At 36.9% G+C, this 15,119-nt stretch overlaps 2 protein-coding genes across 2 annotated transcripts; both read left to right on the top strand.

The window, feature by feature from the left end:
• Window positions 1–298: 298 nt before the first annotated feature.
• HELRODRAFT_176266 (hypothetical protein) lies at window positions 299–6,009 on the top strand (the record flags this gene model as incomplete). Its single annotated transcript, XM_009023730.1, has 11 exons — window positions 299–395; window positions 694–773; window positions 1,266–1,810; window positions 1,874–2,361; window positions 3,472–3,558; window positions 3,748–3,827; window positions 4,302–4,407; window positions 4,542–4,664; window positions 5,110–5,208; window positions 5,500–5,561; window positions 5,863–6,009. The coding sequence occupies 11 exons, from the start codon at window positions 299–301 to the stop codon at window positions 6,007–6,009; spliced, it is 1,914 nt and encodes a 637-aa protein (XP_009021978.1).
• Window positions 6,010–8,003: 1,994 nt separating this feature from the next.
• Window positions 8,004–13,655, top strand: HELRODRAFT_83699 (hypothetical protein; the record flags this gene model as incomplete). Its single annotated transcript, XM_009023678.1, has 4 exons — window positions 8,004–8,106; window positions 9,584–9,697; window positions 11,143–11,259; window positions 13,264–13,655. Coding segments are annotated over 4 exons (726 nt in total), but the record flags the coding sequence as incomplete, so codon positions are not given.
• Window positions 13,656–15,119: the final 1,464 nt, after the last annotated feature.

Genomic DNA, 15,119 nt, shown 5'->3' with positions numbered 1-15,119 from the left:
AACAATTTACATCTGCTAGCCAGTTTTTTTTTAAGTTTTTAACATAAGTTGTTGTTAACTTTCAAATTATTTTCATTCTTGCTGGATGTTTGTATAGGAAATTATCAGTTATAAATCAATTATTAATCATGGCGATGTGATTATGAAGCATTTGTGAAGCTTTAAATTAAAATCTAAATAAAATAGAGAAATGGATAGATCAATATTACTGATCAATATTACAATATTATTAATTATAAATTAATTCATCAATGTTATCATGATACCGAAGATACTAAATATAAAAAAGTAAGGAAAAATGATGGTGCGCTGTACTTTCAATTTCATAATCGTCGCCATCTTCGTCACCATCGCGTTTGTCTGCAATGGACTTCCCTCAATTGAGGAAGATGATGGTCAGTTGTGGTGATGATTGTGATGATGGTCAGTTGTGGCGATGATTGTGATGATGGTCAGTTGTGGTGATGAATGTGATAATCATTTATCGTCTATCCATCTGTCTGACTGTCTGTCTGTCTGTCTGTCTGTCTGTCTATCTATCTATCTATCTATCTATCTATCTATCTATCTATCTATCTATCTATCTATTAATTCATCCATCTAGCCATCCATCCATCTAGTCATTCATCAGATTAATAATTTAACATTTGCCATTTGAAATGTTACTAAAACACACTCATCCCATCACACAAGCCTATGAAGACTCTCGTACTCACACATTCATTCCCTACATCGCAACTTTTGATACGCCTTCAAAAGAAGCAATCAAGCAAGTACACATGTACACACACACACACACACACACACACACACACACACACACACACACATATATATATATATATATATATATATATATATATATATATATATATATATATATTAGGTATATGACTTCAAAAACAAATTTTGTAAAATTGAAATCAGCATGCCAAAGTTTGATGAACTTTTATATAAAAATAATAAATATAGCGAAAATTCATTATTTTTGTTGAAAAAGTTCACCCACCAACAGATTTTTTAGTTTGCAAATAATCCATTTTTTTCGTTTTTCTTAAGTTCACTTTTAATCTTATTGTTTACAATTAAATTTCATTTTTCTGTTCTCCATGTTGTGTTTCTGCATTTTAATCCAGTTTAAACAATTATTTTAATTTTACATCGTTTCATTTTGGAAAATGTCTTATAAACAATCTTCACTTTCTGTTACTAAAAATAAAGACAAATGGTCAAGTAATTTGAAAAAATTTCAAAACACTCTTAAGAGAAGAAACAAAATCAGCATTGGGATCAAACCTTTGTATTCACATTCCAGAATGCCAAAAGAGTGGATGATAATTGGTCGCTACTTAGGCTTGGCCTCTACTGAAAAGTCTAGATTAAAAAGAATTACAACACTCAGACAAGAAATAGAGCAATTGTGGAGCTTGTTGAATTTTCCAATACTATGTTTGCATTCAGTAGGCAGAAAAATTGAAACTTTACTTAAAAAGTATGATACTCATTTGAAAAAACCTGTTGGTGACATGCGTGAGCAATTTGATAAGTTGTTTGATGTCACAAACAAAACTAGTCAATGGCTATGTGCAGAAGACAAAAAATTTTACCAAATTCAAATTCAGAGTAGAGGTAAGACAGGATATGCAACAACAAAAAATGCCAGTCAGAATACAATTCACCCATCAAAACGAAAAATTGCTGGAAAAGTTAATGATAAACTAGAACAAAAAGACAGTTTTGAAAAATGTTCTAATGACTCAAGTGACAAAGAAGATTCTCAAAGTAGTTCTGATGACTCTGAAGCAACACAGTAATCCATTGAAAGCTTTGATCAAAGCACACATCTGAAGCAATCTCAACAGTCTACATTTAGTGCGGTTTCATTAGTACAATCTGGGAAGCTGTCAGTTCGAAAAGCTACTACTATTGCATCTGCTATTCAAAAAACGTTGGATGATTATAATCTATGGGCAGCTATAAAGATGATAGTGTCAGACACTACAAATGTTAATACTGGGTCAAAGTCTGGTGTTGTGGTGAGACTTCAGAAACTTTTTGTTCAACACGGTGAATCTGCGCCAGTTTTTATAGGTTGTCAGCACCACATACTTGATCGTGTTCTTAGACACGTGTGTGATGCATTGCTTGGCGATTCAACTGAGTCTCCTAACATGAATTATCCATTTGTGAGTAAGATACTTAAAGATTATGAAATGTTAAAAAAAGATTTTGAAAGTAAAGCAAAGAAATGTACTCCAAATCTAAAAGAACAGGAAGTAGGCTGGAGAGATGATATGAAGTTTTTGCACCATCTAATTTGCGTTTTCAAGCATTTTAAGAATTTTTCAACAAATGCCAAAAGTTAATTTTAAAGCACTCCCTGGCATCAGCAATGCTCGATGGAATTCTCGAGCAATTTTTCATTGTTGGCTTTCATACTATTGCCTGATGAACGAAAGAACCTTCAGAAATTGTGTGAATTTATCTGTGGACAATGGAGTGATGCTTGGTTTAGTGATCATTATTACAGAACTGAACAATATGAATTTCTTTTATATGCTGTTAATGAATATCCTAAGGCGTTGCGCTGTTTTCAAACTCATTGGTCTCAAAGTCCATCTTCCATACACACTCAACGCAGCAATGTGTGTGCAGAAAGAACAATAGAAGTTCTACAAGATATTGCTCCTCTTTGCCACTCATCTGAGAAACTAAATTTACGTTTTATTTTTACAAATAAAAGTTTATGAAACCATACTTGAAATAATTGACAAATGGCAATTTTTTTAAAAACTTTAAAATGTTTAGTGGGTGACATTTTTCAACTTTTTTAATAATTTTGATATGGTTTTGTGTTTTTACAATAAAAATTCATCAATTGATGGTATCCCATGCATGTGTTGTTCTGAAGTCATATACCTAATATATATATTCAACCATCAGACACACACATATACACATAAGTACACATATAGGGATTCATGCATATGTGCGTGTGTATGTGTGTGTATGTTTGCGTGTGTTAAAACTATTTGAAAAATGTTTTATTTTAAAATGTAAAATATTTAAGCGTGCCGTACATGACGAACGAACGAACGAATAAATGAATGAAAAAATGAATGAATGAATGGGAACGAACGAATGAATGGATGGATAGGAATGATTGGTCTATTTTAAGAACAACAACGTTTTAAAACTTATATTTAAAAACCTGTTTTTAATAATAACTAAAATGGCAGACGGATAGATAGATGGATGGATGGAAAGATGGAGGGAAGGATGGATGGATGGAAGAATGGATGAATAAATGGATCGTTCGATAGATAGATAGATAGATAGATAGATAGATAGATAGATAGATAGATAGATAGATAGATAGATAGATAGATAGATAGATAGATAGACAGATAGATAGACAGATAGATAGATAGACAGATAGATAGATATATCCATATATACAAACACATACAGATCTGGACTTGGTATATCCGGAATTGTTGAATGATGCAGAAGCAAGCGGAGATGGTGGCAGTGCTGATAATGATGGCGGGAGTGGAGGTAATGTTAATGTTGTTGTTGCTGCTGTTGATGTTGTTGCTGATGATGATGTTGTTGCTGATGATGATAATGATGTTGTTGATGATGACGACGATAGTGAATGGCTGAAATTTAAGAATGTATCTGAAATAAATATAAAATACACTGAAAAAGCAAATTTTTTTTTCGATGTCTGGTCAATTTAACCAGGCGTCACCAGAGTTAAAAAGCTGGAAGAGGACGACGACGACTACGCAGACTCTAGCTCAGGAGATAAGAAGAAGAAGGAGGTCGCTGATTCTTTCTGGGCCAGTCTACTCAACTCGACATTAACAACGGAAACTGCTAAGATAATAACCGCCCCACCTACCACCAAAGCTACTACTACTACCAAACCAACAACTACTACTACAACTACTACTACTACTAAACCAACAACAACTACTACAACTACTACTACAACTACTACTACTGCAACAACAACAACAACTACTACTACTACTACTACTACTACTACTACTACTACTACTACTACAGTTACGATACCAGCAACTGCACCTACAACAACAACCACTACTACTACTACTACAATACTTGCAGTAATTTCGACAAAACGTATTGTAACGAGACCACCAAAATCAACAAAAGCACCTAAAACACCAAGAATAACAACTACTACTATTACAACAACAACTACTACTACTACCACTACTACTACTACCACTACTACTACTACTACCACTACGACTACACGCGCCACACAGCCGACGACACTAATGAAGACGACGACGACTACAAAGCCACCGAATGTTTACAGGTTTTTTGACTACGGTCCTTATGCCGATCTCGAGAGAAGGAAACCTGATTTTCGTTAGACGGCATTTCTTAAATAAATTGTATGTATGTTTGTCTGTATGTTTGTATATTTGGCGCGCGTGTGTGTGTGTGGTGTGTGTGTGTGTGTGGTGTGTGTGTGTAACTTTTTTTCAATTCAACTTTTACAGAATGTTTAGGCAAGGCGGACTTAGTGTTCCTAGTCGACACGTCAGATAGCATAAGTTACAGAGATTTCTACAATATCGTAACGTTTATCCAGTACATCTCACATCAGCTCGAGTTGAAGAATGGTTTGTTTGTATGTTGTCTTGTTTATGTGTGTATGTAATGTGTATGTATGTTTGTATGTATGTATGTTTTATTGAAAAATGGTTTGTTTGTATATTGTCCTGTGTATGTGTGTATGTATGTAAGTTTGTATGTTTGCTTTTTGTATGTTTGTATGTATGTATGTTTGTTTGAGTGTGTTTATATGTTTGTTTGAATGTGTTTATATGTTTGTTGGACTGTGTTTATATATTTTTTATGCTTATGTGTATTTGCATATGTGTGGTTGTACGTGCGTAATTGTGTGTGTGTGCGATAATAATAATAATAACAATAACGATCATTAATAATAATAATAATAATAATAATAATAATAATAATAATAATAATAATAATAATAATAATAATAATAATAATAATAATAATAATGATGGTGATGATAAAATAGAAGATGATGATGTCCATTAGATTCGTTTAGGATAGCAGCAGTTGCATTCAGCGATGCAGCCTACACGCATTTCGACTTGCACTACAAGGCTCACTTCAACGCTTCAAACTGGATTGCAAGTTGTTGATATTGTTGTTGATGTTGATTTTGTTGTTGTTGATGTTGTTGTTGTTGTTGTTGATATTGTTGTTGCTGATTTTTTTGTTGATATTGTTGTTGTTGATGTTGTTATTGATGTTTTTGTTGTTGTTGATGTTGTTGTTGATGTTGTTGTTGATGATGTTTTTGTTGTTGTTGTTGTTGTAGTTGATGTTGTGTTTGTTGTTGATGTTTTTGCTGTTATTGTTGCTGATGTAAACCTAAACTTTGTTGTTGTTGTTTTGTTGCTTGCATCGAAATATTATTCCCAGGCTTACAACACTACAAAGGCGGTACAAACATATACGCTGGCCTCCATGAGGTCAGAACTAATGTTAGTAGAAGTATACTATATTTTTGGTTCGTTGTTGTTGTTGATGATGTCGTTGTTGCTGTTGTTGTTGATGATGTCGTTGTTGTTGTTGTTGTTGATGATGTCGTTGTTGATGTTGCTGATGTGGATGCATTGATGTTGTCGTTGTTGTTGATGTTGTTGTTGTTGATGTTGTCGTCGTTGTTGTCGTCGTTGTTGTTGTTGTTTTGTTATTACCAGCAACCAACATCATCATCGGCTAGTTTTAACATCATAATTTTACCACCATCTTTATTTTCCCGCTTTTTGCAAACGTCTGCAGGTCTTGGACTCTCCCTACAACAGACCAAACGTCCCAGACATCGTACTTCTCATCACGGATGGCCTCTCGAACAGGTTCTTCCTGATGAATTTGTTCATCTTGTTGAAAGTTCATCTTGTACAATGTTTCCATCCCATCGAAGTTTAATCCTAATTATAATTTTATTAAATCTGAGAACTTGCAAAATTTCGTTATAACCCATGATAAAAATGAGAATGGAATACGAACAGACTTCAGACAATATAAGTCTAGACATAACAAATTAGACCAAGTGATAGACGAACTAAATCTAGACGAAGTTATTAAGAGGAAATGACGTCACCTTCATGCAGAAATGTCGAGTTGACAGTTCCAGAAGCCAGACTGCTCAAAGCCACAGGAGCTATTGTATCGGCAATAGGAGTTAATTTTCATTTTAGTAATAAGGTTGTTGATGTTTGGTTGTTTGTGTGTGTGTGTGTGCGCGCGTGTGTGTTTGTTTGTTTGCTTGCCCGTGGTGGCGATGAAGACGACGATGATGAAGATAGCGATGAGGCCATTCCAACCTTTGAATGTTTTTTACGATGGTTTTGAATTATTCGTATATCATATCACGACTGTTGCATCCTACAGAACGAGGCATTACATTATTAAATCACTCACTCATTCACTCTCTCTCTCTCTCTCTCTCCTCTTTCTCTCTCTCTCTCTTTCACTCATTTACTCACTCATTTATTCATTCGTTCATTCTTTGAGATTGTTCACGCACACGCACATACATAAACACAAACACACACACACACAGTTCCTTATAGTAACCTTGTATTATGAACACTCAAAAATTACATTCTAAAATCTGAAAAAAAAGATTTTTTATTTAAATGTACACAAATGTACACTTGCAAGTATGCATTCACACACCACACACACACACACCACGCACACACATACACATATACACACACACACACACAAACAAACAATACTAAGAGTTGACATTCAATAGGCCTTAGCAAATTAGACTAAAGCAGACATAAGCAGATAACTAGATCAATCATTATTACATAAGTAAAAAACACGCCACACACCACACACACCACACACACTACACACACCACCCCCCCCACACACACACACGCACACACACCATACGTACACACACACACGCACACACACACATTAGAAAGATCTAATGGAACTAGCCAGTGAGCCAACCGACCAAATGGTGGAATTTGTTGACAGTACTGAAGATTTAGTTGATTTGGCCAGCGCGTTTATCAACAGACTTTGTGAAAGTATGATACAGTTATATCATGATATATCGTCATTGTATATCTGTATTTATTTCTTCTACTTGTATGCGTTATCAGTGTATATATCTATTTATATCATCGCTCTTGTATCTATTCATCATTATTTGTATATCTGATACATTTTCAGGTATATCATATCACATCTCGTTATTATTAGTATAGTTTCTAAATCTCACTAATCTCAAAATCATGTGTCATTTCGTATATCATACCTAATACATCATACCGTATATCATACTTAATATATATTACCGTATATCATACCATATAATCATATATCAAATCATGTCATATCACACCATATCGCACATACATATAGTGTTACTATTACTTCAATAAAATCACGTTGATGTTAATATATAAATACACAAGTTGTTGTTTTGCTGTGCGTGTGTATGTGTGTTTTGTGTGTGTGTGTGTGTGTGTGTGTGTGTGTGTGTGTGTGTGTACAACACACGTGTTACATATTTACATAATATAGCGCGTATATAACTTGAGTAAATAAATAAATTTAAAGTTCTACATTCCATTTGGCATTGAAACTTCTTTCAACTCCACTTTCAATCCATCTTTCCATCCTTAACTTTTCATGATTTATTGTCGTCTCTCTCTTTCTCTTTCTCTCTCTTTCTCTCTCTCTTTCTCTCTCTCTCTCTCTCATCACCATCTTCATCATCTTCGTCATCATCATCCTCGTCATCATCATTCTCGTCGTCAACATCGTCATAATTTTTCTTCGCTATCTTTATCATGTTATCATCATCTCAATAACACCATCATCTTCGTCGTCGTCGTCATCATTTAAACAACCCTACGTTATCAACACATCCCTACTCAGATGACGACATTTGCGCCATAAATCCGTGTAAAAATGGCGGGAAGTGTAGATCGCATCTTAACCAGTATTATTGCGTCTGCGATGATTCCTTCACAAAGAGAGATTGCTCTAAACGTTTGTTTTGTTTTTTGGTTCGTTTATTTGTTCATTAGTTCATTCGTTCATTCATTCGTTCGTTCGTTCATTCATTCATTCATTCATTCACTCAATTATTTATTTGAATAACGTTTATTTATTTATTCGAATTATATTCAATTAAGTATAAAAAAAAATTTTTTTTTTTTTGAAAAAATATAATATTGTTCTAAACAATACATCATCAGGAATGTTACGTGTAGATATTTTTTAATGGTTTTTACAAACACCATTCATTTATCTCACCTCTCAGTTTTCATAGATTGTCATAAAAGTGGAGCTAACATTTTTTTGTGAAAATTGTTTTTTTCTAGGATGTGGTCCTAAGACGGATGTGGTGTTTGCCCTGGAAACTTCGATAAATGTCGGTGAAGTCAACTTCGGCCACATGAAAGATTTTGTTAAGGTGGCTGGCCCCAGTTTAATATTTTTTTATAAATCTGGATTATTTGACGATGGTGCAGTGGCTAAGATGCCTGGCAGTGCTATTTCACTGACCGTGTTCGAATACAAACAGATCCCATCTGTCACGTGCCATGCCATCTGTCTGCCGTGCCTTCTTTATACTTCTGAGAAATGTTGGAGAATTGTAAATGAAGAAATATAATAACAATACTGTGACTAATGCAAATTGTCTATGCGATTGTATTTAATTTTGGAGAAATATTTAAAATGTAATAATTTTGAAAATTTCTTTCTAAACTATGAAGAATGTCAGATGTAAATATTCAAACTTAAACGCGAGCAGGACTTCTTGAGCAAGCTCGACACGAACTACTGCGGCCTGCAGATATCTCTGATGAGGTACGGATCCAGTGCCTTCACGCACTCTTACTTCAACGACTACACGAGCAAGGAGGAGCTGCTGAACTACGTGGACAGCATCTACTACACGAACGGCCACTGCTACTTGGCGGCTGCCGTCAGACACGCCTACCAAGAACTATTCCTCATCGAAAAGGGGCACAGAGAAGATGCGCGCAAGATTCTTGTCATCCTCGGCAGAGGGATCGTGGACGCTCGGACAAGAGAGGTCATGAAGGAGGTCAGAGAGGCTAGAGGTCACGGGGTTCACATCGTGTCGATGGTCATCGAGCCAGAGAATGAGGAGGAGAGGTTGCTGATGTTTCGCATGGCTACTGAAAAGGGCGGGAGATTGTACAGCAACAGTTTCAATGACCTCAATGAAGTCACCGATCGGCTTATTAGTCATGTTTTAGATGGTATGTGCGCTCGCTAATCTGTTTATCTGTCTGTCTCTCTGTCTGCCTCTCTGTCTGTCTGTCTGTCTCTTTGTCTGTCTGTTTGTTTTTTTATTTTTTGCTCGTGGATGTTGTGTAATTTTTTGTGATATTTTATATTCTCCAATTGACGTACGCAAAGAATAAATGCAACAAGCATTAACACACAACTGTTACAAAAAAAAGCACGATAATCATTTATTGAAATTGAACAGAAACTGACCTCTGCAACCCTAACCCCTGCCAGAACAATGGCGACTGCGTGGATGGCTTGCACGACTACACGTGCATCTGCAGCAAGGGGCATGGCGGTAAAAACTGCCAACATGGTTCGTTGTTTTTATGTGTAAATTTATATTTATTGTTCAACCATTTAAATAAATTCTACTCGTACTTCTGATTGCTGCTTGCTGCTGTTACTACTACAACTACCACTCCTGCTACTACTACTACTACTACTGCTGCTGCTACTACTACTGCTGCTACTACTACTACTACTGCTGCTGCTGGTACTACTACAACTGCTGATGCTGCTGCTGCTACTACTACTGCTGTTGATGCTGCTACTACTTTTACCGCTGTTTGAAATGAACGAATGAAACACGATCCTTCCATCGACCAGTGTACCACGTGACCGCCAATGTGGTTCTCGTGGTTGACGCCACCTCCAGCATGGGCCGGAAGAACTTCAGCAGGATCCAGAAGGAACTCATCGACGTCGTTTCAGATCTGCCACTGGATAATGATGAGGTGGTGATGATGACGATGATGATGATGTTGATGATGATGGTTACGATAAGGTGATGATGATTATGATATCATTGGTGGTCATGATGATGATTCTACAATAATTCGCTATGAATATTTTATGTCTGTTGATAATACTTGATGCTGAACTACTCCTATCGGCATTCTCACCCCCAGATAAGGTTCGGGGTCATGACCCTGGGCAAGAAACCAATAGTAGAAAGATTCCTGAACGAGACTGGTGGTCGCGCGGACGTGCTGGCCACCATCAACGCCCTCTACTACGACGACCACAACTACGTCTCTCTCGACTTCATGGACACTCTCGTCGATGAGGTATTTGGGTCAATTACTGAAAATAGGTCAAACGTCAGACGTCACGTGGTTCTCATTACCGGCGGGCATTGGTGGGGCAATTTTTTGGATGGTCGGCCAGCGCAGCCTAGATATTACGGCCTGCATTTGACCGGTTGGTAGGAGGGAGTGGATGATTTTTTGCGTGGAATGCATGGCTGCTGTTAGGGAACTTCATTTAGCGATTCTAAACTACAAACATTTTTTTTCCAATTTTAAAAATTCACTAACATCGAAACCACAACCAACAACAACAACCACAACAACAACAACAACAACATCGTAACTGACAAACGTTTCAAACGCTGAAGGTGTCGGCGTTTCTGTCAAACCGAAGTTCAAGAGGCAGCTGCAGCAACTGACCGAGAACCCCGAGACTGACTTCCTCTTCACCGATGACACCACGGACTCCTTGACAGCCATCAGAAAGGTTTTCAAGGACATTTGTGAAGGTTATTGTTTGATTGGGATATCTGTATATACTTTGCAACTTGATGGTGTAGTTTAGTGGTTCAAAGCAGCAACAGCAGCAGCAACAGCAGTAGTAATAGTAGTAGTGGTAGGGGTAGTAGTAGTAGTATAGTAGTAGTAGTAGTAGCTACAACACTGGTATGGTTATTTATTTATGTTATAAATTTTAAAAAATTAAAAATTTATTTTTACATGTTGCCAGAAAAACGGCAATGTATCGGTTTCGACCGATGCAAAAATGGAGGGAGGTGTATGGAAGAGATCAACGACTTCTCGTGCAAGTGCCTCTCTGGTTTCTGTGGCAAGGATTGCTCCAAAAGTTCGTTCGTTCGTTCGTTCGTTCGTTCATTCGTTTGTTCATTAATTTGTTCTTACACTCATTTTCATTTATTCGCTTATACGCTCATTCATTCGTTCATTCATTCATTCATTTGCTCGTTCTTTCTTTAATATTTGTATATGTGTGTGGGTGTGTTTGTATACATGTGAGATTTTCGTTTGTGTGAGTGTTTGTTTCTGTGAATGTATGTATGTGTGTGTCTATGTTTTGTTTATGTATAACTCAGGTTACTGTCCCATTCAAGTGTCCCATTTATATTGAGATTGAAAGAGTATATTAATAGCTAAAAAGTCTGCTGGGAAAAAACTTGATTCAGTAAATAAACGTTGAATCGGTCACAATCTTGTTATCTTCTTACGATGTCACACGGAGGAACCATTATAAATAAATTACATGCAGGCGTGTTCGTTATTTTGAGGAATGTTTCAACGCGTCAACTGTCTGCTGTGTTGGATGGATGAGTTTGTTGGCTTTCAATCGTTAAACTTTTTACGTCTTGGAAACATTGGAAATAACTTATACAATATCTACGCTGTGTGTTTTGTGTTGTGTTTTACCTCTAATTAATAAGAAAGAAAAACAATCGTAAATGATTGATAATACACACACACGCGCGCACACAGGCACACACACGCACGCACGCAACTACACGCACACATTCTTCAGGATGCTCATCAAAACTGGACTTAACCTTTGTAATTGACGGTTCCAGTGAGATTTCCGAAAGAAACTTCTACAAAATTCTTGATTTCGAAGGGGTGCTGGTCGACCAGCTGAACGTAGGGAAGGACGCGACAAGAGTTGCCACTGCTGTTTATGGCTACAGAACCTTTGTTTATATGTATCTGGATAAATATTTTAGTGGGGCCAAGATTAAAAGTGAACTTCAGGATATTCCGTATGAGTCCGGACAGCCGGATTTTGTTGAGATATTTGATAAAGGTTTGTTGGTTTTTTGTTCTTTAGCCACGTTTTTTTAAACTTTTTTTAATGGAACTTTTACTTTTAGGCCATGTCGTTAATCTTAATAAAATTCTTATCGTAAATTTTTAAATTAAATTTTTAAATTAAAAATACCGCAAACATTGTAATCGGTTGCACGTGTCTTGAAAATAAAAGTTGAAATTGAATTCGTCACCGTAATTAATAACCAACCACATCACGCCCAACTGGCACGCAATTTATATCTATTAAAATGACGCTTAGTCTGAAATAACTGACTCAACTGTAGCAGCCTCTTTCTTAATTGCTCTCAGCAATCTCCCCTCACCATTTAGACATCTACTAAAAAATCGTCATCTTCATCATCATTCGAATAATTTGTCATCATCTTCATCTTCATCATTGTCTTCCTCTTGACCATCACCGCCACCACAACTCACACACAGTTCGCAAATCAGTCTTCCTAAGAAGCCGTGGCGACAGAAGCGACGCCACGAACGCCATCGTCTTCATCACAAACTCGCACGGAACGTTCGGCCAGCAGCACGATCGCATCTTAGAAAGCGCCCTCAGGTGCAAGAACGAAACCAACAGTCTCATCATCTTCGTCGGTCCCCACGTCTTGAGGTCGAAGCTCTTCAAGCAGGTCGTCGGCGAGTACATGTACACAGTGGATGACGACTTCTCAAACCTCAGCGAGATCGCCGCTGACATCATTGATGACATCATCGACGGTTATTTTTAGATTTGCTTCTTATGACGTCACTGACAGTTATTTTTAAATTTTGAGGATGTCGTAATCCCCTTTTTTCAACCAGAGATGCCTTATTATTGATTTATTTTAAATAATAATTTTCGTTTGTGGCGTGTGTTGTGCGTGTGCGTGTGAGTGTTTGGTGTATGAGTGCATGTGTGTGTATGTGTGAACTATTTTTATGCAGTTCTTCTACTATTTAAATTAATAATTATTATAATACAAGCAAGCATCATCATAACATTAATTATTACTATTATTATTATTATTTTGATGACGTCACAAAGATGGGAACAGCTGTGATCCTAATCCGTGCAAGAACAAAGGCACGTGCACAGATGGCATGCGGTCATACGCGTGCACTTGCATGGATGGCTACACTGGAGTCAACTGCGAAAAAGGTGTCGTTCGTTTTATTTTATTCGTTCATCTGCCTGTATTTTTATTAAAATTATTTTATATGTCTGTCTATTTATTCACCTGTCTGACAGCCTTTCTATCTGTCTGTCTGACTGTTTATATATATTTCTATCTATCTATCATATATCTATCTGTCGGTTTGTCTGACTGTTTGTCTTTCTGTCCGTTTGCCGACCTATCTAACCATCCATCCATCTATCCATCTATCTCATTTATCTATTTTAAAATAAAATTAACAAAAACAGACCTATTTATTTGAAGATTATTTATTTTCAAAGTAGGCTAATGATAGCAAAACCGGCCGGAGCATTACTGATACCTAACAATAACTAAAATTCAAAGGCTTCGAAGAAGAATTGGATCTGTTATTCGCGGTAGATACGAGTCGTAGTGTAGGGCCAAGCAATTTTATCCTGATCAAGAAATTCATCCACGACGTAGTGGCCAGGCTGCCTGTCTCCAACGGAAAAATCAGGGTCGCCTTCGTCACTTTCTCCGAAACGCCTAGAGTCAGTTTTCGTTTGTTGTTTGCTGTAACGACTGTTGTTGTCGTTTGCTGTTGTTATGATTATTGTATTTGTTTAGCTGTTGTTGTAATTATTGTATTTGTTGTTGTTGTTGTTGTTGTTTGTTTCTATTATTTTAGTAGCTGTTGGCGTATATTTCGTACTTATTTTGTTATATGTACATTTATATTTTTTATCTTGAAAGTTTTTTCAATCGTTCCAAAAAAAACTTCCCCAGGTTCGTTTCTACCTGAAATCCTACCTGCAGCGAAACTCCCTCCTGAACCGCATTCTGACGCTGGAGTACAACGGAGGCGGCGGCACTGATTACGTGCAGCTTGTCAGGGAAGCCAGAGAAAGAATTTTCACCAAAAGTCTGTTGAAAATTTAATTTTTAATCCGCTAGTTTCAATTAATATTGATGTGATCGTTTATTCATCTCCAACATATTCTAGAGTATTTATATTTTCAAATCAAAATTTTAAACATGAAATCCCGATTTTACATTTATTTAAAGTAAGGTAATAGGATGATTGTGTGCATAATTTAAGCGCAAGGAGACAGGCCGTACGTGAAGAACACGATCATTTTGATAACGGACGGTCCCTACCACCGGCCTAGCGAACAGCTGCTCGATGAAGTTGAAAAATTAGCGAGAGATGATATCAGGGTCATTTCCCTGGCCGTCCATTTCAGTGGCGATCAGATGAACGACGAGTACAAGGCCTTGGAAGTCCAACATTCCGACGAGCATGAGATTTCAAAGCACATCAGAAACTATCGCAACTACCTTCCATTCTCCTGGAAGTATGGCGATAGAGTCTCTATTTATAATTATCACATGTTGGATGCGGAAGCCGGTGATCACGTGATCAGTAAATTAGGGGAGCATTGGGCCACCCGACCGCCTGGCGAAGAGATTGATGAAAGGCCACCGATCACGTTCAATCTGTACGATTTTGTGAAAAACAGTACCAAATTTACCACTGTGACGACGAAAAAAATTGTGCGGCCTACCACGACAACTTCAAGATTTATCACCACAACTGCTACTAGAGCTACAACTACTACTACTACTACTACCACTACTACGACTACAAAGCCTACCACCACTACATCTAGGGAAGTAACGAAACCACCTGTCACTAAACCAAAGTTAAAAACAACTACTAAATCACCAAAAGTTACTGGAAAACCAACCGCAAAGCCTGGCAAAT

The sequence above is a fragment of the Helobdella robusta genome, assembly GCF_000326865.2.
Source record: "Helobdella robusta unplaced genomic scaffold HELROscaffold_37, whole genome shotgun sequence".
Classification (NCBI taxonomy): domain Eukaryota; kingdom Metazoa; phylum Annelida; class Clitellata; order Rhynchobdellida; family Glossiphoniidae; genus Helobdella; species Helobdella robusta.
The sequence above is the reverse complement of the archived record's forward strand: the minus strand, read 5'-3'. Positions and strand labels throughout refer to the sequence as shown.